Consider the following 23,304-nt stretch of genomic DNA (forward strand, 5'->3'; position numbering starts at 1 on the left):
TAAGCAATCAGTCCTATTGTACAAGTTTGCACGACAATATGAAAGGGCTGTAGAGAGACGTCGGGAGAGGGAAGCTAGTAGTAATTTTGCTTGTATAAACACAAACCCTCCATTGTTAGTTGGAAATCCTTTGGAGGTGCATGCATCTAAAGTGTATACAAGGAAGATTTTTGAAATCTTTAAGAAACAATAGGCTGCAGCACTAGTATTGACAGCCACGTTAGTGGAAGTACACGGTCAAAAGCAAAAATATTTGGTGGGTCCCTTTGATGTTCCCGATAAGTATAAGTGTGAAGTTTGGTATGACCTTGATGCCGGTGTTGTCACTTGTAGCTGTAAATTGTTTGAGTTTATGGGTTTGTTATGCAAACACATCCTGCGAGTCTTCCATAAGACGGACCTCAAGGAGATACCTTCCCAATATCTCCTAAAACGGTGGACCATAGATGCAAGGCATTATTTGACGAGTGACAAAGAATTAAGTGATGAAGCTTTTGGATCAGTAACAAGTATGTGGGCTTTCCAAGATGCTGTTAGACGTTTGATACCCACAATTAGTGGTTTACAAGAGGCATGTGATTTTGCTACGGTTGCGTTGGGGATTGTGAATCAAAAATTCTTACAACCAATGGGTGAATCCAACTCACAAACTTTGGGTGTTGACCCACAACCCTCTGCCAATGCTACACCTGACCTCTGTCGTAATCTCCATATTCCTATGGATGTGGTCACAAAGGGTTTGCCTAATGAAAGTCGTAGTAAACATCCAATGGAGATGACAAGTGGAAGGAACAATAGATGTTGCAACTGTAAGGAATTAGGGCATAACAAGTCCACTTGTAAGAAGGTTTGTTTCTAAGAAACTTGGTTTTGTGTCAGTACTTTTTCGTGCAATGCTAATGATGTGGGACAATGTCTTATGTGTGTTCAGGTAGTACCAGCGTTGGCAAATGAATTCAACGGCCCGTACAATGAAGAGTAGATATTAGAGAGAGATTTCTGATCTGGTATGTTTGATCTCATGTATGTTGTCACTTCTTCTTCCCACTACTTCCTCCTCCCAACCCCTCTCCCCCCAGCTGCACTGTCAGTCTACTTCTGTCTTTTTACTTCTTCCCCACCCGATTTCATGAACCCCACCTCTTTTCTTCTCTGTTTGTTCAACATTCTTATACATATTTATGATTGATTCCTTATTAGAAAGTTTGCCTAAGAATGGTACAGCATAAACCATGTGTTTATTGAATTGATGCATGTTGCTTAGACCTATATTGTTCACTGCTACAATAAATTTTTTTGTTTCATTAACTCATGTAGGCTTGTATATGCTGCTGTCCATCCCATTTCATACCTACAATCCCTTGAGTATATACTTATTATTGTCCCTATTATGCAACCCATGTAGGAATAGAGAATTTGTATTCTTGGTGGCTTGAATGCTTCTATACTTGTGTTGGTGTGGAATTTTTATCATATTGTACAATTTTTCTTGTTATTAGGTGGGTTCTATCCTGCATTTGGGTTATTTTATTATATTTTTTCTGGTTTGTTATTGGTTGATTACAGTTTAGAAAATTGAAGATTGAGTAGTCTATTGACCTTCACACTGAATTTGGATTGATAAAACAGTGAGGACAGAGGAGACAATCTTATTGTTGCGATCATATGAATCTTTATCTGTTCGTAAGTTTAATTAAAAGCAATCTGTTGTTTAAGTATTTGGTTACTCAGGAATGGAGATACATATGCTGGAGAGTATTTTTGATAGAAGATCTAGGGGTTTGGGGTATCACTTTGCCAATGGCTACTGTTATGAGGATTCATGGCATGAAGGTCGGGACCAAGGGTTCATGAAGAAACACATTATGCTCTCTAGTTGCTGTATGTTTTTTTTCAAGTTAAACTCATGAGATGTTAAACTTTATTTTTGGCAATTGTAATTGCTGTATTTTTTTTTATATTTTGTTTGTAATTGAAATGGTAATCTTTTTTTTTTTGAGTAAATTACTCCCCCTCCCCTCGATTATGCCCTAATGACAAGCCCCACCCCCGCATATTGAATACCCAGTTGGATTTCTGCTGGTTCATGGCATGAAGGTCGGAAGCAAGGGTTCATGGAGAAACACATTATGCTCTCTAAGTGCTGTATTAAGTTATACTCATGAGATGTTAAAACTTATTTTTTTCAAGTTGGCAATTGGAATTGCTATAAACTTTTTTTGGGTAATTCACATGGTAATTTTTTTTTTTTTTTGGGAGTAAATTACTACCCCCTCCCCTCGATTATGCCCTAATGACAAGCCCCACCCCCGCATATTGAATACCCAGTTGGATTTCTGCTGCTTCTTGGAGAAACACATTTTCTTATTGATTGCTCTTTGACACAGCCCTCCTCTGTTATATTTATCATATAACATGCTAACTCGGATTGGATTGATGATGATTGATAGATGGAATGTCATCTAATTATTAATTGGAACACTTTGTAACTTCTAATTTCTCTTGGACTTGCCCAAATTGTGGCTTCATGAAAGTCCCATATCCTTTAAACACCAACCCATAGGGTAAGGAACTAAGGATGGCACATCTATGGACTGGAAAAGAAGATTACAGATCGCTCTACAAACAGCAAAGGCCTCGACTTATCTTTACTCCTCAACATACAGTCCCATCTACCATAGGGATATCAAGTCAACCAACATTCTATTGGGTGGAGAATTTAATGTAAAGGGGAATGTTGGGAAGCGAATTTATGTAAAGGGGAATATTGGGAAGCGATCAAATTGATTAAGAGCCAACTAATAGAATAGTTGGGAACAACAGAGTTCGGAACAATAGAATTCAAGAGATATATCACATAAGAGAAAAGTCAACAGAGAGTAAAGATTGAGTTCACAACTGAGTTCAGAACTGAGTTCACAACGCATGGACTGAGTTCACAATGCATGGACTCAGCCAGATGCTACAGCAGCACTTTAACTTCTTTGTGGATGGAATCCACCAATACACTAACTGCATCACTAGCTTTACTGAAGATCGAGATCTTCACAGTTTTTTTGTCCCCTATCAATCCCAATAACATGAGCCGTTGTCTCGAGCTCTATCTTTTCACAAGCAACATTGATCGACATTAGATTCATATTAGAAGCTGAAGAAGAAGAAGAATAAAAGGACCAATGACAACATTCCACTGCTTTTATAAAGCAAATCAATTGAAAAATCATTATCCCATCCCATACCACACAAACCAAATGCTTCCTTAACCAAATAATTGGTTAGAAAAATTCAAGATTGATCAACCATTGAAGACCAAATAAAGGAAAATACCAATTCATAACCTTTTCTTCAAACATGTTGTTTCTTAGATCAGCCAACTACAAAAAGATTTTCACCGAAAAAAAAAAAAAATTACAAAGCCAAAAGAAAAATCCCATTCTTCAATAGGTTGCTGCTTAGATTAGACAACTACAAAAAAAAAAAAAAAAAAAAACTACAAAGCCAAAAGATAATCCGATTCTTCACATCTAAGGTTCAGAAGACAAAAAGACCAAAACAAAATCACTAAAAGTAGCTTAATCCGATCCACTTCCTCCAAAGCTATCTCCATTTCCACCTTCATTTCCACCTTCAATTTCAGCTTCACTTCCTCCACAGTCATCCATGTAGAAGCAAGAGTGGAAAACCGGTGGATCAACATGTCCTCCAACTAGGTTATCTTCATCTTCAAGGTCAGACAGATTAATGAATATAGGAGAATTGGGACGTTCCTTTGGATCGTGCACATAAATTAGTTTCAAGGATAAGCTCCCCCGTTTAAGCCGGATTGGAGGTTTGTTAGGCGTGTGTGGCAGTTCCACCTTATCCTCTTTTTTGATCTTCTTTACCACAACACCACCTTTCTTCAGTTCCACGTTAACCTCGTTTTTTATCTTCTTAAGCACAACACCTCTTTTCTCCTGTTGTTTTTTTTCTTTCAGCTTTCGTAACATCAACTTAAACTTTTCAATCTTGCGACGCAGCTTCTCCTTGTTGAGCTTAGTTTCAACAGGCCTTTTCTTCTTCTTGGTCTCTCCTTCATGAAACTTCACTCCTTTGTGAAACCTGGGTTTGAAATGATCTCCCTTGCTATTCTTAGTTTCAAAGGACCTTCTCTTCTTGCTCACTCCATGAAGGTTGGAGTCAGAGTGATATCCTTTCATACTTTGGGAAGACATCTCCATTCTAGAGTCAGACTGATATCCTTCCATCCTTTGAGCTTATAACGTCCTAACTAATAGAACACAGGACCAATTTATATATTCCCTCCTCCTCCCCTCCCCCCCCCCCCCTCTCTCTCTCTCTCTCTCTCTCTTTACTTCTCCAGAATTATCCCTTTTTCTTTTCCTAGATTTGAAGTGGAATGAAATCATTCTTATTGAATTGAATTTTGATGCAAAAAACAACAAATCGTTTTACATTCTACTGTTTGAATGAGTTGTAAAACAGATTGTTTGGCTTCCCAATTACCAGTGCACATGGAGCTGAGATGGTTCGTCTTCCCAATACGTTTTCTGGAATATGGAATGAGTGTCAATGACTAAATAAAGTACCAGTCTTAGAGAGATTTCAAACGGCCAAGAGCAAACAAGTGAGAGAGTGGAAGCTAAGGGATGCGATTGAGCTTACTCATCCCTTATCTGACGGTTCCACGTGATCAAGGGTCTTAGGCTTTTAATGAGTTGTTCTTATCGAACGAAGAACTAATTAATGATTTGTAAAAACAGAGATAGAGACCCATACGGGCAGATCAACCAAGGGAGAGAGAATATTCCACTGTTTTCGGTGATTACGTTTTGTTTGTTACAGCAGTGGTTAAGTTAGCAGTGGTCAGTTGTTCCTATCAAAATAATAATTAATGAGGTGTTAAAGCAGAGACACAGAGAGAGAGAGAGCCAAACGATAATCCTTTATGGGATTTAGGTTGGCCTTCTCCTTCTACCAAAAAAAAAAGGGATGGCCTTGTGCTAAGCCAAAGAAATATTCAGATGTAACAAAATGAATAAGAAATCAACCATTAATCGGTTCAATTCAAGATGGATATTGAAGAAAATGAATAAGAAATCGGCCCATGAATCGGTTCGATTCAAGATGGATAATGAACAAAATGATTAAAAAATCGGCCCATGAATCGGTTCAATTCAAGATGGATAATGAAGAAAATGATTAAGAAATCGACCCATGAATCGGTTTGATTCAAGATGGATAATGAACAAAATGATTAAGAAATCAGCCCATGAATCGATTCAAGATGGATAATGAAGAAAATGATTAAGAAATCGGCCCATAAATCAGTTCCATTCAAGATAGATAATGAACAAAATGATTAAGAAATCGGCCCATGAATCGGTTCGATTCAAGATGGATAACGAAGAAAAAGATTAAGAAATTGACCCATGAATCGGTTCCATTCAAGATGGATAATGAAGAAAATGATTAAGAAATCGACCCATGAATCAGTTCCATTCAAGATGGATAATGAAGAAAATGATTAAGAAATCGGCCCATAAATCAGTTCCATTCAAGATATATAATGAACAAAATGATTAAGAAATCCGCCCATGAATCGGTTCGATTCAAGATGGATAATGAAGAAAATGATTAAGAAATCGACCCATGAATCGGTTCCATTCAAGATGGATAATGAAGAAAATGATTAAGAAAGCCCATAAATCAGTTCCATTCAAGATAGATAATGAACAAAATGATTAAGAAATCGCCCATAAATCGTTCCATTCAAGATAGATAATGAACAAAATGATTAAGAAATCGGCCCATGAATCGGTTCGATTCCAGATGGATAATGAAGAAAATGATTAAGAAATCGACCCATGAATCGGTTCGATTCAAGATGGATAATGAAGAAAATGATTAAGAAATCGACCCATGAATCGGTTCGATTCAAGATGGATAATGAAGAAAATGATTAAGAAATCGGCCCATGAATCGGTTCATTTCAAGATGGATAATGAACAAAATGATTAAGAAATCAGCCCATGAATCCGTTCAATTCAAGATGGATAATGAAGAAAATGATTAAGAAATCGATCCATGATTAAGAAATCAACCCATGAATCGGTTCGATTCAAGATGGATAATGAACAAAATGATTAAGAAATCGGCCCATGAATCAGTTTGATTCAAGATGGATAATGAACAAAATGAATAAGAAATCGGCCCATGAATCAGTTTGATTCAAGATGGATAATGAACAAAATGAATAAGAAATCGGCCCATGAATCGGGCCCGATTTCTTATTCGAACCGATTCATGGGTCAATTTCTTATTCATTTTCTTCATTATCCATCTTGAATCGAACCGATTCATGGGTCGATTTCTTATTCATTTTCCTCATTATCCATCTTGGATCGAACCAATTCATGGGTTGATTTCTTATTCATTTTCTTCATTATCCATCTTGAATCGAACCGATTCATGGGCTGATTCTCGAATCCATACTATGATCTCAAACATCTTCAAAAATCAGTTTGTTAATATAGAATCAATTTAGGTGTTACATATGAATATTTCTTTGGCTTAGCACAAAGCCAACCTTTTTTTTTGGTAGAAGCAGACCAACCTAAATCCCATAAAGAAGGGAAACATACTCTCTCATAGCCACAATCTAGTAAGGACTATAGTTTCTCTCTCTCTCTCTCTCTCTCTGTTTTAACACCTCATCAATTATTATTTTGGTAGGAACAACTGATTAATAATGCTTGTAAAGCCTGGAACCCTCAGATAAGGGATAACTAAGCCCATGCGCATCCCTTGGCTTCCACTCCAATCACTTATATCATATTTCACTGCTAATTTAACCATTGCTGTAACAAACAAAACGTGATCACCAAAAACAGTGGAATTTTCTCTCTCCCTTGTTTGATCTGCCCATTTGGGTCTCTCTCTCTACTATAATAACTCATTAATTAGTCCTTCGTTCGATAAGAACAACTCATTAAAAGCCTAAGACCCTTGATCATGTGGAACCGTCAGATAAGGGATGACTAAGCCCAATCGCATCCCTTAGCTTCCACTCTCTCCCTTATTTGCTTCTTGGCTGTCAGGGTTCATTTGTTTTGCAATTAGGTCCGTAAGTATCGATAATTTGTTAATTATCTTAGAGCCAATGATAATGAAACTAGATTCTCTAGGTCCCGGCCCATGAAGGTTCACTGGATCAAAGCCCATTGAAGATTTAATCCGGTAGGGGTAAGATGGGAAACAAAAAAAAAAACAATCTCTAAAATCAAAAAAAGAGGGTAAAATAAGAAAGAAAAAAAGAAAACATTTAAAAAGGAGGCACCTAAGATGGGTCTCGATTTAAGGTTACAATGGAAAAAGGCAAAAAGATAACTAAGCCTAAAAGAGGGGAAGAGGTAAAATAGTAAAACACTTAAAGTAAGATTGAGCTTCAAAAGAGACAAAAAAAGAGAGATTATGGAGGGGGACAGCCATCATTTCAAAAGAAACAAAAATTTCCCAAAAATAGCAAAGACAAAAGAGAAAGGAGAGAAGGAAGAAAAGAAAAAAAAATGGAAAAAAAAGGAGGAAAAAGTGAAGAGAGAACGAAAAAGACATTCTAACCCAATCTAAATGGCTCAACGGACTTGACATTGGTATTCTCTTAGAAAAGGTCAATAACACTGTGGATTGTTAGCCTAAGGCTTTTGAAGTGATGTGACAACACAAGGAAATTTCAAGTTTCTATACAAAGAAGGTGTTAATCTAAGGCTATTAAGGTGAAGTGACAACACAAGGCATTTTCAAGTTTCTATACAAAGAGGGTGTTAATCTAAGGCTATTGAGGTGAAGTGACAATACAAGGCAAATTTCAAGTTTCTATACGAGGAAGGTGTTAATTTAAGGCTATTGAAGTGAAGTGACAATACATACAGGCAAATATTACAAACTGGGAACTAAGAGGGGAAGGGATTTATTCCAATCCAATAAATAAACTGAAAAAAATAATGGGACAGCAACAACTCTAGAACATCTCAATCCTCGAATTCGATCTACCACTTGCGACAATTGATCACAAAGCTATATACAGCCCCATCACAATGCATTGAAACACCTTCTTTTCAACCAACGGAACAAAGAAACATAAACCCAAAATGCCAGTGCTCTTACGTTCTCTCCTTCTTCCTCACTCTCTCTGTTTCATTTCTCATCTACTCCTCCTTCCCTCCCCAGTCCCCTCACCTAAAGTAATTATTTTCCACCTCCCTCTCTCTCTCTGGTTGGTTGCAGTAACTTTTCCTAAGTACTACCCAAATAGCCTATGAACAATCCCTACCCATAGCTTATTTTTTTTTCCTTCTTTGTATAGAAACTTGAATACTGTCTATGTATTGTCACTTCATTTCAATAGCCTTAAATTAACACCTTCCTTGTATAGAAACTTGAAATTTGCCTTGTGTTGTCATTTCACCTCAATAGCCTTAGATTAACACCCTCTTTATATAGAAACTTGAAAATGCCTTGTGTTGTCACTTCACCTCAATAGCCTTAGATTAACACCTTCTTTGTATTGAAACTTGAAATTGCCTTGTGTTATCACATCATTTCAAAAGCCTTAGGCTAACAATCCACAATGTTATTGACCTTTTCTAAGAGAATACCAATGTCAAATCCGTTGAGCCATTTAGATTTGGGCTAGAAAGTCTTTTTCGTTCTCTCTTCACTTTTCCCTCTTTTTTTTCCATTTTTTTTTTCTTTTCTTCCTTCTCTCCTTTCTCTTTTGTCTTTGCTACTTTTGGGAAATTTTTGTTTCGTTTGAAATGATGGCTGTCCCCCTCCAGAATCTCTCTTTTTTGTCTCTTTTGAAGCTCAATCTTTAAGTGTTTTACTATTTTACCCCTTCCCCTCTTTTAGGCTTAGTTATCTTTTTGCCTTTTCCCATTTTAACCTTAAATCGAGACCCATCTCAGGTGCCTCCTTTTTAAATGTTTTCTTCTTTTCTTTCCTCCTATTTTACCCTCCTCTTTTGATTTTAGAGATTGTTTTTTTTGTTTCCCATCTTACCCCTACCGGATTAAATCCTTAATGGGCTTTGATCCAGTGGACCACTGGACCTTCATGGGCCGGGACCTAGACAATCTAGTTTCATAATCATTGGCTCTAAGATAACTAACAAGTTATAGATACTTACGGACCTAATTGCAAAACAATTGAACCCTGACAGCCAAGAACAACCGAGAATGGAAAAGAACCGCTATTCTAATCAATTAAAAATTAAACTAACTTACCTCTACCCACTAAACCAACCCATATTAATTACCTATCAAACTAATCCTTATCCAACCCCTTGGCCGACTAATTAAAGGAATAGTTAAATAAATGTAAACAAACAAACCAATAAGATTTGTTTCACTTATAACCGACTAAAAGAAGAAGACAAACTAATTAAGTTTATCTAAAACCCATAAACCGCCTTATGGTGGGTTTAATAAAAACAATATATATATATATTAAAACCAATCTAATACAATGTTCCACTATACTCTAACCGTTTGAAAAAAAAAAACAAACAAAGAAGAAAGGGAAGAGAGGCCGATTGAGAGAGGAGAGAAGAAAAGAAGAGAAGGAGAAGGAGGAGAAGAAGAAGAAAGGAAGAAGAAGGGGTTGCTAACCTAAGGTAATATCTTCACCCCCTCATGTTCTCTTCAACCTAATTATGTTAGATTCTATGAAACCCATCTTCCTTCCTCATCAAATTGTTTCCCCTAAACCCCTCTCTTGCTTAATCTTCTCCTAAACCTATGGATTCTTTTAATTTCTTTCTTGAGAGGGAATCGAGTAAACCCATCTCTTGAATCCAACTTTAAGGTAAGCCTGACCTTGGCTTTAGATGGTCCCATTTATAGTAAAAATCACACAAACAACATCCTTGGTCAAGTGAATGTGGATTCGGCCCTAAACCTCATCAGAAATTATGTTTTCTGTATTTTTGGGGCTGCTATACATCTCTGGTCGATGTCCCAGTTGACTGGTTCATCAACCAGAGAATGACTATATCAATTTTTAGAACACTGCCATCTCAGGTTGATGTCCCAATTGAGTAGTTGACTGCCTCATCAACCTGAGATGTTGTTTCACTTGTGAACACGCCCTAGACCCTGTCCAACTGTACCACAAGGTAACCCTAGGACTCCACACGGGTTTTGACGCTTTTTAACACCGGATGTGGTTAAACATTCGTAGGACGTTACCGTTCGCTCATCATGTCGCGCCGACCACCAACACCAAACAAAACCCAACATCACTATCTCGATCATAATAAGGTAAGTGGGGGTAGGCTTTGATTTCTTTCAAGAGTGTTTCTTTCATGCTTAGATGTATTTGCCAGGAATCATTTGCATATTTAAATTCCTATTTTATTTATGATAATTATTAAATTCAATGTTTATGACTTGTGGTTCTGAATGATATGATGTGGATTAATTGGCAAAATGAATTCTTGTGATAGATTAGATGCCGTAGTCGGCTTGGAAACAAGAGGTATGGTGTGTCGTAGTATGGGATGCGTGAGCACTGTACACCTCGTACTATGCCATTTAGCGCATATGGCTAGGAATGTCATTCCTTAGTGCTACAACCCTTACGAGCAGGGGTTCAGGTGTTAGGTGATCATAGCTCCCTGTCACTGAGTGTTGTGAAGGACGCCGGGATGGGGTCCTGGCTATGATTATCGGGGTCTACCCATGGGAAGATATATAATACCAACGACTACTGTGGGCTGCATACAACAGTTGAGGTTATTTCTCGAGGCGGTTAAGAAAGAACCGAGAACATCTCCCGAGTTGTTGTCGTAGCACAGACCGACTTAGGCATTTGTTTGTTAGGTGGATTTAATATTAAAATTGAACCCATGCATTTAGGATGCATGCTTGTATGTGTGGTCTATCCTTTACTTGCTTGGCTCAGTGGAGCTTACCCCTGTGGAATTTCCTCTTTTTAGATGATCCTGCAAGTGAATGCGTTTGTGGCAGAAAGGACTACTTGGAGAACATGAACTGATGACGTGGCATTATCTTTTTATTTTCTCTTGTTTAGTGCTATCCTTTTTTGTGGATGAATTTCCACTGTTTATATTTTAAAATAATGGTGTATTGGCTCGATGGTCGTGAACTTGGGAACATCGAGCTGTTGGAACTTTCAATGTAAATAATATGTATAACACTTATAGCACTTTACTTTCCCTGCACTCTGATCAATGTAACTCATGTTATGTTGAAATTGTGTTGTACTTATGACGTGTATTTACTGCATCTGGATCCTGGTGGTCTCCGAATACGTCGGGTATTCGGGACAGACGTCGAATCCTCCCAGGGGGTGGTTTCGGGGCGTGACAAGGTTTAGTCCCACATTGCTCATGTACAGATTTTTATGTTTTCATTATTCTTATAAATAAAGTGGGGCTTGGGGTGAATGAATCATCCAAGCCTTTCCCTAATTTTAAATCTCTCTACAATTTAGAAGTCATGTGACAACTTAAATTGTCCAAACTCCCTCCATGGTTTTGGAGAATGAAAGTGTGATGTACTTAGAATCGGCCAGGGGTTTTTCACTCCTAGGCTGAATTGGAAAAAGGCTTTTTGGCCCTTATAAATAAATAAATTCATGCGGCTCTTCTTTACCTCACAATTTGAAAATTTTCTCTTCAAAGCTGCTGCTGCAACTTGTCTTCTTCAAGAATTGTTTGTGTTTGCTCAAGGATGACAGAATCAGTGTTTGATCTGATTGACACCTTGCGGTGGGAAGCTCGGGTGGTTCGTGGTTACTTTAATCTTCTTCATTCACTGTTCTACATTCAAGTTCTGGTTTCAAGCTTCGTTCTACATCAACAAAATTCTGTTCAAGTTGTTCTTCATTAAACAAAGAAGTCTGAATCAAATCCCAAACCCTAACCATTCTCTTCTCCTCCTCTAAACACCCACAACCAGCACAGTCCTAACCGACCATCAAAACCATACCAAAGTTTGACCAAGTGCTTCTCTGACCCATTAGATAACTCAATCCAGACCTGGTCCAGTTCTGTCCACTCTAATCCTAGTATCTCCACTCCTTCTTTTCCCTTTAACCAAACCCTAATTACCCAACTTCTCTTGCTGCCGATTCTGTCTAGCTACCTCAGACTTGTTATTTGTTAACGAGACCTTCACTGGAAGTCTCCTACATACCATCTAACCCTAACCCTAACTTACAACCCTAGACCCCACCAAACCCTAACCCTAAATTTAGCTATTTCCATTAGATTAACCTTAACCGGTCACCCTTTGAAGAACATATTCTGGTTTGTCTTCTAGTTCGATTATCTTCAACCTAAAACTACATTAAATTGGTAGCAAAGCTTCACTAAGCTCAATGAGGGGTTGGGGGCATGCAAGCATACACAAAGCTAAGTCAGGTTAAGTGTACTAATGCAACACATTATGATGTATCCCTGGTCCCCGAATGCGCCATGGGTCACCCAGCGATACACGCCCTAGTTGCGAAAGGGAGCTTGCCAGTCCCTAAATACGTCAGGGTCACCCAGCAAACCTCGATAACCCCATCGGTCCCGGAATTACCATCGATCACCCGACTCGGTCTACATCCGGCAATAATCACATTGTACCGCGGAAGTGGCATTTCAGAAAATCTCATCAAACATACCACAAAAAGGCATCCAACACGTAATTCCCTATTGGCTAGGGGTTGTAGCACAGGGTCACTTATCCTAGCCTCATACCAGTCTACATGGCAGTATGCTTCACATATATACATATATGCTTAAGGCCGCTGATCATGGTACCAAAATCATACATCGGTCACACCGTCCTCCTGTTTCCTCAAGCATACACATACACATACTATCAAGTATGGCGAATACGATACCAAAATCCACCTCGGCCATATTGCTACCCATTTCCAAGCCTAATGCAACATACAATTCTAAGGCAATAATTTGTAAGGCGAATACGGTACCATAATCATACATCGGCCACACTACAACCCATTTCCAAGCTAAGGTCTAATGAAACATGAATGCATGATTTAAGTATGGCGATCACGGTACCAGAATCCACCTCGGCCACACTGTATCCCTACATAGCATACATTTCAATAATTCACCTCATCTCCCCTATCCCCAAATGCAAGCAACTCAACCTCACCCACCTTGCCTTTGCTGACGATCTTATGATCTTCTCAAAAGCTTCCCCCTCCTCCATCTCGGCCATCATGTCCTCCCTCCACCTTTTCGAACGTCTCTCTGACCTCCGCATCAACCTTCTCAAATCCAAGCTCTTCCTCTCCGGTGTTCCTGACACTGACAAAGACACCCTCCTTCGCCTCACGGGGTTCTCTCTCGGCTCCCTCCCAGTGAAATACCTTGGTCTCCCCCTCATCCCTGCTAGGCTCTCTAGCCATCACTGCACCCCCATGCTCGACATCATTTGCAAGCGGCTTCAGCTACAGAAAGGTAAGCTCCTCTCCTATGCGGGCAAGCTTGAGTGCATCAGATCGGTTCTCCAATCCTCCTACATCTACTGGTCTGGCATTTTCGGCCTCCCTAAAGCCACCATCAAGGCTATGGAAACCATCTTCTGTGCCTTCCTCTGGAAAGGAAAGGAAACCACCAAATTCCTTCACCCCATCAGCTGAAAATCAATCTGCCATCCCAAGTCTGAAGGCGGGCTTAGCATCTGCCGTATCCACGGCTCTAATACCGTGGGTATTCTCAAGTTCCTTTCCAAGATCTCTTCCAAACAGGACTCCATTCGGGTTCACTGGGTTTACTCCCATAGTCCCATCTTCTCAAATTTGACTCCATCTGGACTGCCCCCACCCCCTCGGACTGTTCTTGGGTCTAGCGCAAAATCCTCTCTCTGGCCCTTAGCCCTCAGCGCCACTTCTTCATCTATCCTTGATGGCTCTTCCATCTCCCTTTGGCATGACCCTTGGCATCCCATAGGAGTCCTCTATAATTCCTTTGGGCCTCGCTCTATTTACTCTTCTGGTATCCCCAAGTCTGCCCCCCTCTCTTCCATCATCTCTCTGGGTTCTTGGACCCCTCCCTCACCCCTCCCCCACCCCTCCCCCCAATCCTCAACCTGATCTGGCATTCCCTTCCCCCCTACCCCCCCATCGCCTCCTGCGGACAGGATCATTTGGCTCCCCTCTTCAAATGGCCTCTTTAGCTTTAAGTCTACCTGGAACCTTGTTAGGCCTCACGCCGCTACTGCTATCTGGCATCAGCTTGTCTGGTTCAAAAGCCACATCCCTCCCCATAGCTTCCTAGCCTAGAGAGCCCTAAACCTTTTCCTACCAACCCAAGCTTTTCTCTTGTACCGAAGAATCGATGTCCCTACCTCTTGCATCCTTTGCTGTGATGGATCTGAAGACATTGATCACCTTTTCTTTGATTGCCTCTTCACCTCTACCATCTGGAAAAAATCCCTCTCTCCCATCTGGCCTCACAACAGAACCCCCCACCCCTTTGCCAGAGAGTGGCTCTGGATGGTCATGACCTTCTCCAGAAGCTCTAACTGTGACGTCATAGGCAAACTTGTGTTTGGTGCTGCCATCTATCACATCTGGATGGAGAGGAACTTCAGGAGATGGACCTCCAAATCTAGATCTTTTGACCTGATTTGGAAAGCCATCTCTTTGGATGTCTCCTCTAAAATCCAGTTACTCCTTCACAAGAGGTTTTTGGACTCCCCAAGGAACAGGCATATTGCAAATTCCTGGGGTTTAGATAGTGCTCTTTTGCTGCCCCCTTCACCCTCCTAATTGGGCTCAGGGCTTTTCTCTTTCCCCTCCCCCCTTTTCCCCCCCTTGTATATTCCCCTCCCCTTTCCTTGCCCTCCTTGGGCTTTGGTAATATAATTTTTTATACACCAAAAAAAAAAAAAAAGCATACATAGTTCAATAAACAGCATTATATAATTGAAATGCATGAAAATGCAACATTCAACTATTATAAAATAAGAAACACACTCAAATTTATTCAAACCACACCCACTCACCTTGTCAAAACTCCGATCGAAACCCAAAAAGTTAGGATTTGGGCAGTTTTCACCCACAAACCACTTGGGATTCGATTTGTAATAGGTTTGGGAGTGTGCAAGAGGGTGCAATACCCTCACACAAACACTCCAGCTGGCATTAATGCTCAGCACTGGGTTTCAGTTGAAACCTTGTAAAAAATCCTACACCCTAGGTTTGTAAAACTTAAAAAATGGAGAGATGAAGGTGGGAATCGATGTTCCTACCTTGGATTCAAGGATGGGCAGCAAGTTTGCACCTCCAAGCTTCAGTCTTTCTTCTTCTTCTTTCCTTTCTTTCCTTTCTTTCTCGGTATTGGATGGTGATGTTTATGAGCTTTAGAAGCTCATTTCCTTATATAGGCAAGGGCCACTGAGGCATGATTGCCTGCACACCTAAACCCAGTCAAACCCATTAAATCTTAGTTGGACTGCATGGGCCCACCACCTTTACTCCATATTGGGTGTGTAGTTGTACAAGGGTAGCACAACAACGATGGGACACGCGAAAGAAAGCTTGACCCGAAGCACCGGGTCCCACAAACAGCAACTCTATACTAGGGAGTTCAGCAATCCACCGGCTGATGTAATAGACAGATCATTAATCAGCCTGTGATATCGACCGGTGGGTCATTCTGTGTTGTTCAAACTGGATTTTCTCAAATGTTTCTCACCCATTCTCAACGGTGATTTAGTAGGGTTTGTACACAAAATAATTGGAATATTCTACCACACATACGGAGGTTAAATCAGCATGGCTATGTTACTTACGACCAAACATCTAAAAGTGGATTCGAATATCTCTTCCTACTCCCTTCTTTCCATGAGCTCGTGCATGGAGGAAGTTCAGCAACTTCACTTGACTCCTTGACTGTTACAGTCCACATGTCACCAATGTCGTCAGTCACCGGAGTAGTACCTACACACCAAGTTCAAATTAGACCCGATTTGGGCGCGGGTGTAACACATCTCTTTGGTGTCATAATGTAGCTCTAGATAGAGAGGGATCCTACTAGAGGCCAATTATCAAGGATCTAATAACAAAGGAATCAAGGGGCTGCTGGTTCTACAGTCTCAGTAAGACAGAATTGCAGTTTTAGGTCAAATCTAGGGTTAGGTTTATGAATATGGAGATGGGTCTTATAGGGTATTGATGGGCAGGTCTAGGATAAGCTATTAATGTAGGTTTGGATGATGTTTAACTGAAAATTTGAATTTCAGAAAATTAGTGTTAGGGTTTCGGTTTTGGGTTTTAGAACTTAGGCTAAAACTAGGGTTTTTAATGGGATGTTAGGGCTAGGGTTGGATCGAGTTTTCCAGGTAAGGAGGGGGAGGTTCGATCCAAATATGGGAGGTTTTTATTGGCTGGAAGCACTAATTCTGAAATTTAGGGTTTTTTTGGATTTCACAGAGACAAGGCAAACTAGGGTTGGAGTGGGAGGATGGGCCTGCAAGTTGGATCGAGTGGAGGGGATGTAGTATGGAGGTTGTGGTTTGAATTTGAAATAATTCTGATGGTCAAATATGGCTGGGCAGCAAGATCTAGGGTTTAATGGAACTCAAACACAAAAATAAAGGGGATCGATTGGGGGGGGGGGGGGAATTAGAAGAGTAGAAGCAGAAATTGGTGAACAAGTTGCAGCAGAAATCCACTGGCAGCAGCTTGAGCAGGGTTGAAGGATAGAAACACCTTCAGAGAAGAACCTCCCAACCATCACGGCGTAAAGTGTCACAGAAGATCCACCTGCCCTTCTTCCTTGATAGAACCACAAGGCAAACACTCCAAAGAGCAGTAGCAGCAACAATCGGCAGCCAACAATTCTGTTTTTTTCAAATATTCAACTGTGGGGGAGCCTCCCATGATTTAATCTTTTATAATAAAAGGCCATAGGCCAACTTCTAAAGCTATTACAACTCTCCCCTCTTTATAAATCGTGGAGAGTTATAATTATACTACTTAAAATAATTTAAAACACTTAAACTAAGAAGATTCCTAAGTAACCAATAGGATATAAGACCCTATCAGCCAATAGGAACATTTCACTTAAATTGGACTAGTGGTCCAATTGGTTCAATTTAAAACATGAAAAATAAACTAAGTATTGGGCTAAAACCGTATGCAACCTATGTACCGCTAGTTTAGGCTCATTAAAGTGGCCCATTACATAGAAAACCCTTGGGAACAAAGGCCCAACATATATATATCCCAACCCTAGACTTATTTCTAACGCTTATAATAAGTCTATTTCGATGACGAATCTGCATCATGTTACCAAAGGTGGACCTCTGTCAATAGGGACCCATTTGGATTTTAATATATCTAACCTCCCCTAAAGCTCTACTACAACATACCTCCATCACATATAAACATTGATTGCGAGCTCTAAGCAGATGTTAACACAGTAAATAGTTTTAGGAAACCTCAGTCGAATCAAAACAAGTAATCACTAAGATAAGAACCAGCACTACGCTTGGGACAAATTTGGGATATCATCCTTCATTCAGAACTCAAGGAAGTAGGTGTGCGTTATTGGAATAAATTGCTTATTCTATCAGCCCTGTCAAGCCTAGTATATTATATGGCAGTCAAAAACATGGTAAAGGATTCACATGACTGACTTGACTCAGGATGAGAAAAGATTGTCAAAAATAGAGAATTCTTTAACCAACTCAATTGATAAGTATGTTGGGTTTGAGTTGGTCAATAGATCTTCAACCCAGCATCCAACACAACCCAAAACATACCAAACTGAAGACTACTCACTTAGCCGTATGGCCTACCAGTAACCAACCAAGCTGGCCAATTAACAAACAGGTGATGTTTGGACTTTGAATTGGACCCTTAGTTGTCACCATGAATAGTCAACACCACTAACCCAACCTATCGCCACTCCTAATCTCTGGTTCTTCTAATGGTTCAAGCGGGGGACGTATATACTCATATTGGAGTTGGCAGGCCAACTTTCTTATAGAATCTGAGTAATGGGAAATTTTAAGCCACCTAAAGACTAGGGTCTCAAAAATCTCATGTAAACTACTATCGGACACTACTTTTCCCCTCATTCTGTGGGTGTTCCATCAAAAACAATACTCATATACTCATATTGGAGTTGGCAGGCCAACTTTCTTATAAAATCTAAGTAATGGGGAATTCTAAGCCACCTGAAGACTAGGGCTTAGAAAACCTCATGTAAACGCGAATCGCAGGAAGGAAGAAACTAAACCAGCAAGAGACAAAAACTCAATAATAACTCATTAAAGACAGATCTGATCTGGTTAAACCCTTAGTCAAATAGTCTACTTGTCAAGGAGAACAAACCATCAAAGTTGGACATGTAATCTAATGACCAGACTTAGAGAAATGGAAGAATCCCACTGTTAACATTACCAAAACCCAGATAAAATAAAACCCGAAACCAGATTAGTAACTCAAATTTAGAAACTCAGAAATTTAGATAATATACTTGAACAGGGATTTAGAAACTAGAAACCAGAATTAACAGACGGATAGCATATAGTGAGAAACCCCCGGGCACCCTCTCGGCAGCTTGTAGTGAGTAACATGCCCCTCTACAAATAGGTTTCGATTACCCCTGCTAAGAACCTCTTCTGCAATGATGAACAGGGCCGGCGAGAGGGGGTCACCTTGCCTCACCCCTCTAGTCGATTTAAAGAAACCCGCTTGTTTGTCCCCCAGCACTGGTGAGAACCAGCAATTAACCACCATCTTCTTGATCAAGCTGATCCAGGCATCACAAAAGCCAAACTTAGAGAGCACCTGCCATAGGAAGACCCATTCCAAGTGATCATAGGCCTTTGCCATGTCAAGCTTCAAGTTTACATTGCCCCCTCTAGTTTTCCTGTTGATATCCTGTGCAGCCTCTTGAACAATAGAGATGGAACCATGAATACTTCTGCCCTGCCCAAACGCCCCTTGCTCCTCTACAATGACAGCCTGGAGGATACCTGCCAGCCTGGTTGCAAAAATCTTGGCAATAATCTTATAAGCAAAATTACAAAGACTTATAGGGCGGAGATCAGCCATTACCTCAGGGTTTTCCTTCTTTGGAATAAGCACCAAGTTAGCAGAGGTAAAACTCCTGGGCAGCTCGCCCCGTGCAAAAAAGTCCTGGGAAGCTGCCCAAACATCCTCACCTACCACATCTCAGCATGCTGTGAAGAAATAACCAGAGAAGCCATCAGGGCCCGGCGCACTCTCACAAGACACGGAAAAGACTGCCCCCTTGACTTCCTTCAAAGATGGTGACACAAGGAGCACAGCATTGTCAACCTCTGAAACAACTTGAGGAATCACAGAAAAGAGGTCTTCATCCACCTCATAGCCTTACGAGGTAAAAATGTCTGTGAAATGCCGCACGCCTCGCCTAAATTCCCTCTGGGTCCATGATCCATTCACCATCCCCCCCTTTAATTCTCTGGATATTGGCCTGCCTCCTTCGTATATTCACCATTGAGTAGAAGAATTTCGTGTTTCGATACCCCTCCTTTAACCAAGTCACTCTGGATTTTTACTTCTAGAAAATTTCCTCCTGTAAAAGAATCTCCTGCAGGTTGTCCTTTGCAGTCAAGAGAGCCTCCCTGGTGGCCTCGGAGACCTGCTGGTCGAAAGCTGCCTCGGCCCTACACACAGAGTCCTCTGCATCCCTGACCTTCTGGTGGATATTGCCAAAAACCTCCTTATTCCATCTACGCAGCGCACTGCGAAGAAACTTCAACTTTAAAAACAGAGCATATAGAGGTGAGCCAGACACCGGCCGTGCCCACTGTTCTCTAATAAAGTCATGAAAGCTAGGGTGTCTTAGCCACATCTGCTGGAATTTGAAAGCAGAGAAAGAGTGCTGTCCAGGCACCATGAAAGAGAGACCCAGGGGCGCATGATCTAAGCAAGTCCGGTTGAAATGGGTGACAGAGCTCCTGAGGAAGGCAGCAAGCCAAGGAGCAGTAACCAGGAATCTGTCAAGTCTCGCCACCAGTCTTCCCACCACAGCCTGATTGTTAGACCAAGTAAACATATTCCCAACATAGCCCAAATCAACAAGGCCAGCCCTGTTCACAAAAGAACCAAACTCCTCAATAGAGAACGAACAAGCCGGTCTACCACCCAACTTCTCCAAAGGGGACAACATAACATTAAAATCACCCCCCACTACCCAAGTGTTGCGTTCAGATATCGTCAAGCAGTCCTGCAAGTGTCGTCACCTGCAAGTGGACCAAGGGGTCAACAGAGAGAACCGGTGTGGTTCCGGCTTGGGGCTCTCCGATGCCAAAGTTAGATCTCCTGAGCAAACAGATGAATAGTGATTATTCAATATGAGTTTTGATGTCCCCTGATGGGGTTGTGTACCTTGCCTTTTATAGTAGTGTATGGCGGTGTGGAGAGTCCTTGTTTGATGGCGAGTGTGCCGTTGAGTGGATAAAGGCCCTGGGTAGCAGGGCTCTATCCTGATTGGCCATCTCCGCGCAGGAGGGAGTGTCCTGGTGGTATCAAGATCCTTGGCGGATAGATACCCGCGTGTGGTGATAACGTCATTGGTGCTTGAATCTGTCTGGATGACGTGACTTCTAAGCGATGGCCTAGAGTCCTAGTGGTGACATGAGTCTGTAGTGACACGATTGGGTCATAAACGAGTGGCCCCGGTATCCGTGTACATCACGTCTGCGTCCACGATGCCACGCCTGGGTGTGAGGCCATGCCTGGGTGAGGCCGCTCCTTGGTGAGGCCGCGCCTAGGTGAGAGGCCGCGCCTGGGGTGAGGCCACGCCTGGGTAAGGCTGCGCCTGGGTGAGGCCGGCGCCTGGGTGAGGCCGGCGCCTGGGTGAGAGGCCGCGCCTGGGTGAGGCCATGCCTAGGTGAGGCCACGCCTGGGTGAGGCTGGCGCCTGGGTGTGGCCACGCCTGGGTGAGGTCGGCGCCTGGGTGCGGCCACGCCTGGGTGAGGCCGGCGCCTGGGTGAGGCCGCGCCTGGGTGAGGCCAGCGCCTGGGTGAGGCCGCACCTGGGAAAGGCTGCTCATGGATGAGAGGCCGTGCCTGGGTGTGAGGCCACGCCTGGGTGAGGCAGGCGCCTGGGTGCGGGCCGCTCCTAGGTAAGGCCTCTCTTGGGTGAGGCCGGCGCTTGGGTGAGGCCGGCGCCTGGGTGAGGTCGCGCCTAAGTGAGGCCGCGCCTGGGTGAGGCCGGCACTTGGGTGAGGCCACAGCCTGGGTGAGGCCGAGCCTGGGTGAGGCCGCGCCTGGGTGAGGTTGGCGCCTAGGTAAAGGCCACGCCTGGGTGCAGGCCGAGCCCGAGTGGGACCCCCGGTTGGTTCTCCTTGGTTCTGAAGCGGGTCGCTTTGTGACACGTGGCAGCTGCTGACTGGTTCGGTGAATCTTGGATGTATCATTTGCCCCCCACTCTCTTGAGATCGGATGTCCAAGAGAGTAGATGCCTTTATATAGTGAGGGGTCCACTGCGAATGAACTTTCTTTGTGGGGCTTGCCCATAAATCTGTTAGTGAGATAGGAGAGGTTGGAGGTTCAAACCTTTCCTCCCACACTTTTCCTTCTTCTTTTTTGCTTTATTTTTGGTAGATATATGTCCCTCTTCTTCACTTTCTTTTTTTTTCACTTTCTCTTCTTTCACTTCTCATTTCTCTTTCTTACTTTTTGTCTCCCATTTTGCTCTTCTTTAATTTCTCCTTTGCATTCCACTTTTTGTCTTTTGTCCTCTTTTTGGTGCCCACCATGTGCTCGTCTTTGGGTCACCTAGACTAGTATCCATCCTGCTTGATTTTGGGTCCTTGTGTTTGCTTTGTGCTCACTTGGTGCCTTGTTTACTTGGAGGGCTTGAGTGGTGCTTGGCTTGAGTGCCTTGCCTCTGGTGGTCTCTGTCACTTGATCGTGCCAGTAGTGTGGCCGCGTCGTCGTGTGCTTGCCTCCCCGTGCGATCGCCTTCCCCCTGAGGTAAGTTCGACACCTTCTCTTTCTTTTTCTTTTTTTTTATGCAGGGCTGCCCCTAGGTGAGGCCGCGCCTGCGGGTGTGGCCGCTCCTAGGGTGGCCGCGGCTGCGGGGGAGAGGCCGCGCCTGTGAGCGTGAGGCCGCGCCTGGGTCGCAGCGCCTGTGGGGCGTGAGGCCACGCTTGTGGGGCGTGAGGCCGCGCCTGGGGTGGCCGCGCCTGAAGGCGTGAGGCCGCTGGGTCGCCTCGCCTGCGTGAGGCAGCGCCTGGGTGGCCGCCGCCTAACGGTGTGAGGCCGCGCCTATGGTGGCCGCGGCGTGGGTGTGATGGACCCTCATGCTTCTCCACTCTCCTTCTTGTCTGTGATTGATCTGCTGTTTACACTTTGCAGGTGGTCTTCATTTCATTTTTCTTGCTAGCTTCTTGTTTGGGAGATCGTTGCTCTGAGCAAGTAGCTAGTCTGCTTCATTATTTGTCCATGTCATCATCTAATGACTCTGATCCGATTACGGTTGTGGTTGGATCCCTTGAGGAGTTTTCTTCGGGGTCATCTTCCCCCGCGGATACTTCTTCTTCTTTGCCTTCCCCTGTTGCTAGTGAAGGGGAGGAGGAGGTTTCTGGAGATTCCACCCCTAGTAGGGGTCGTAGGGCCTCCGGAGCTTCTATTTCTGTTGGTGACCTTAGGAGTAAGTTGGCTCTCATTCCTAGCGTCTTGACTTCCTCGGACTTGGCTGTTCGCATTCTGGAGAAAACCCCTGATTATGACTTCTCAAGGTTCCCTGAGGTCACTACGTTGCTACCTGAGACTGCTGTAGTGGCTCGTGTCTCTCCTGAGGATGATGTTGTCGTGACAGAGGAGGGTGTGGTCTTACCAGAGGAGAGTGTTGCTCGTCTGGCTGAGGCTGATATGATGTCTCCTTCTGGATCAGAGGCTGCTCCTCCACTAGATGCCCCCTGATTTTATAGATGTTCTTTCTGGATGTTGACTTTTTGGATGATAACTTTTGGATTGTGATGCTTGCTTTTCTTTTGTATGTACTTAACTCTTTCTTTAGATGTTGATATGATTTGATCCTTGTCGCTTGATATTGATCTATGCAATCTCATGTAGTTGGCGGTCCATAGGGATGCCTTGTCTCGATGGTCCCCGGACCTTGGTAGCATAACGCCTTAGGCATGAAGCCTCGGGGATGGCATAACGCCTTAGGCATGAAGCCTCAGAGGTGGCATAAAGCCTTAGGTATGAAGCCTCAGAGGTGGCATAAAGCCTTAGGCATGAAGCCTCG

At 42.5% G+C, this 23,304-nt stretch overlaps 1 protein-coding gene and 1 long non-coding RNA gene across 2 annotated transcripts in view; one reads left to right on the plus strand and one right to left on the minus strand.

Annotated features, from left to right (window-relative positions):
• The first annotated feature begins 352 nt into the window (after window positions 1-352).
• Window positions 353-982, plus strand: LOC122644791. Its single transcript, XM_043838176.1, has 2 exons — window positions 353-847; window positions 932-982. The coding sequence occupies exons 1-2, from the start codon at window positions 353-355 to the stop codon at window positions 980-982; spliced, it is 546 nt and encodes a 181-aa protein (XP_043694111.1).
• A 3,341-nt stretch (window positions 983-4,323) lies between these two features.
• LOC122646653 overlaps window positions 4,324-23,304 on the minus strand; it is a 31,568-nt gene continuing 12,587 nt past the window's right edge. The window contains exons 3-4 of the long non-coding RNA XR_006330667.1: window positions 17,684-17,686; window positions 4,324-4,357 (exon numbers count right to left, since the gene is read on the minus strand). This is a non-coding gene — a long non-coding RNA (uncharacterized LOC122646653). The remainder of the gene's footprint in view (window positions 4,358-17,683; window positions 17,687-23,304) is intronic.

This window comes from Telopea speciosissima, chromosome 11 (genome assembly GCF_018873765.1).
Source record: "Telopea speciosissima isolate NSW1024214 ecotype Mountain lineage chromosome 11, Tspe_v1, whole genome shotgun sequence".
Lineage (NCBI taxonomy): Eukaryota > Viridiplantae > Streptophyta > Magnoliopsida > Proteales > Proteaceae > Telopea > Telopea speciosissima.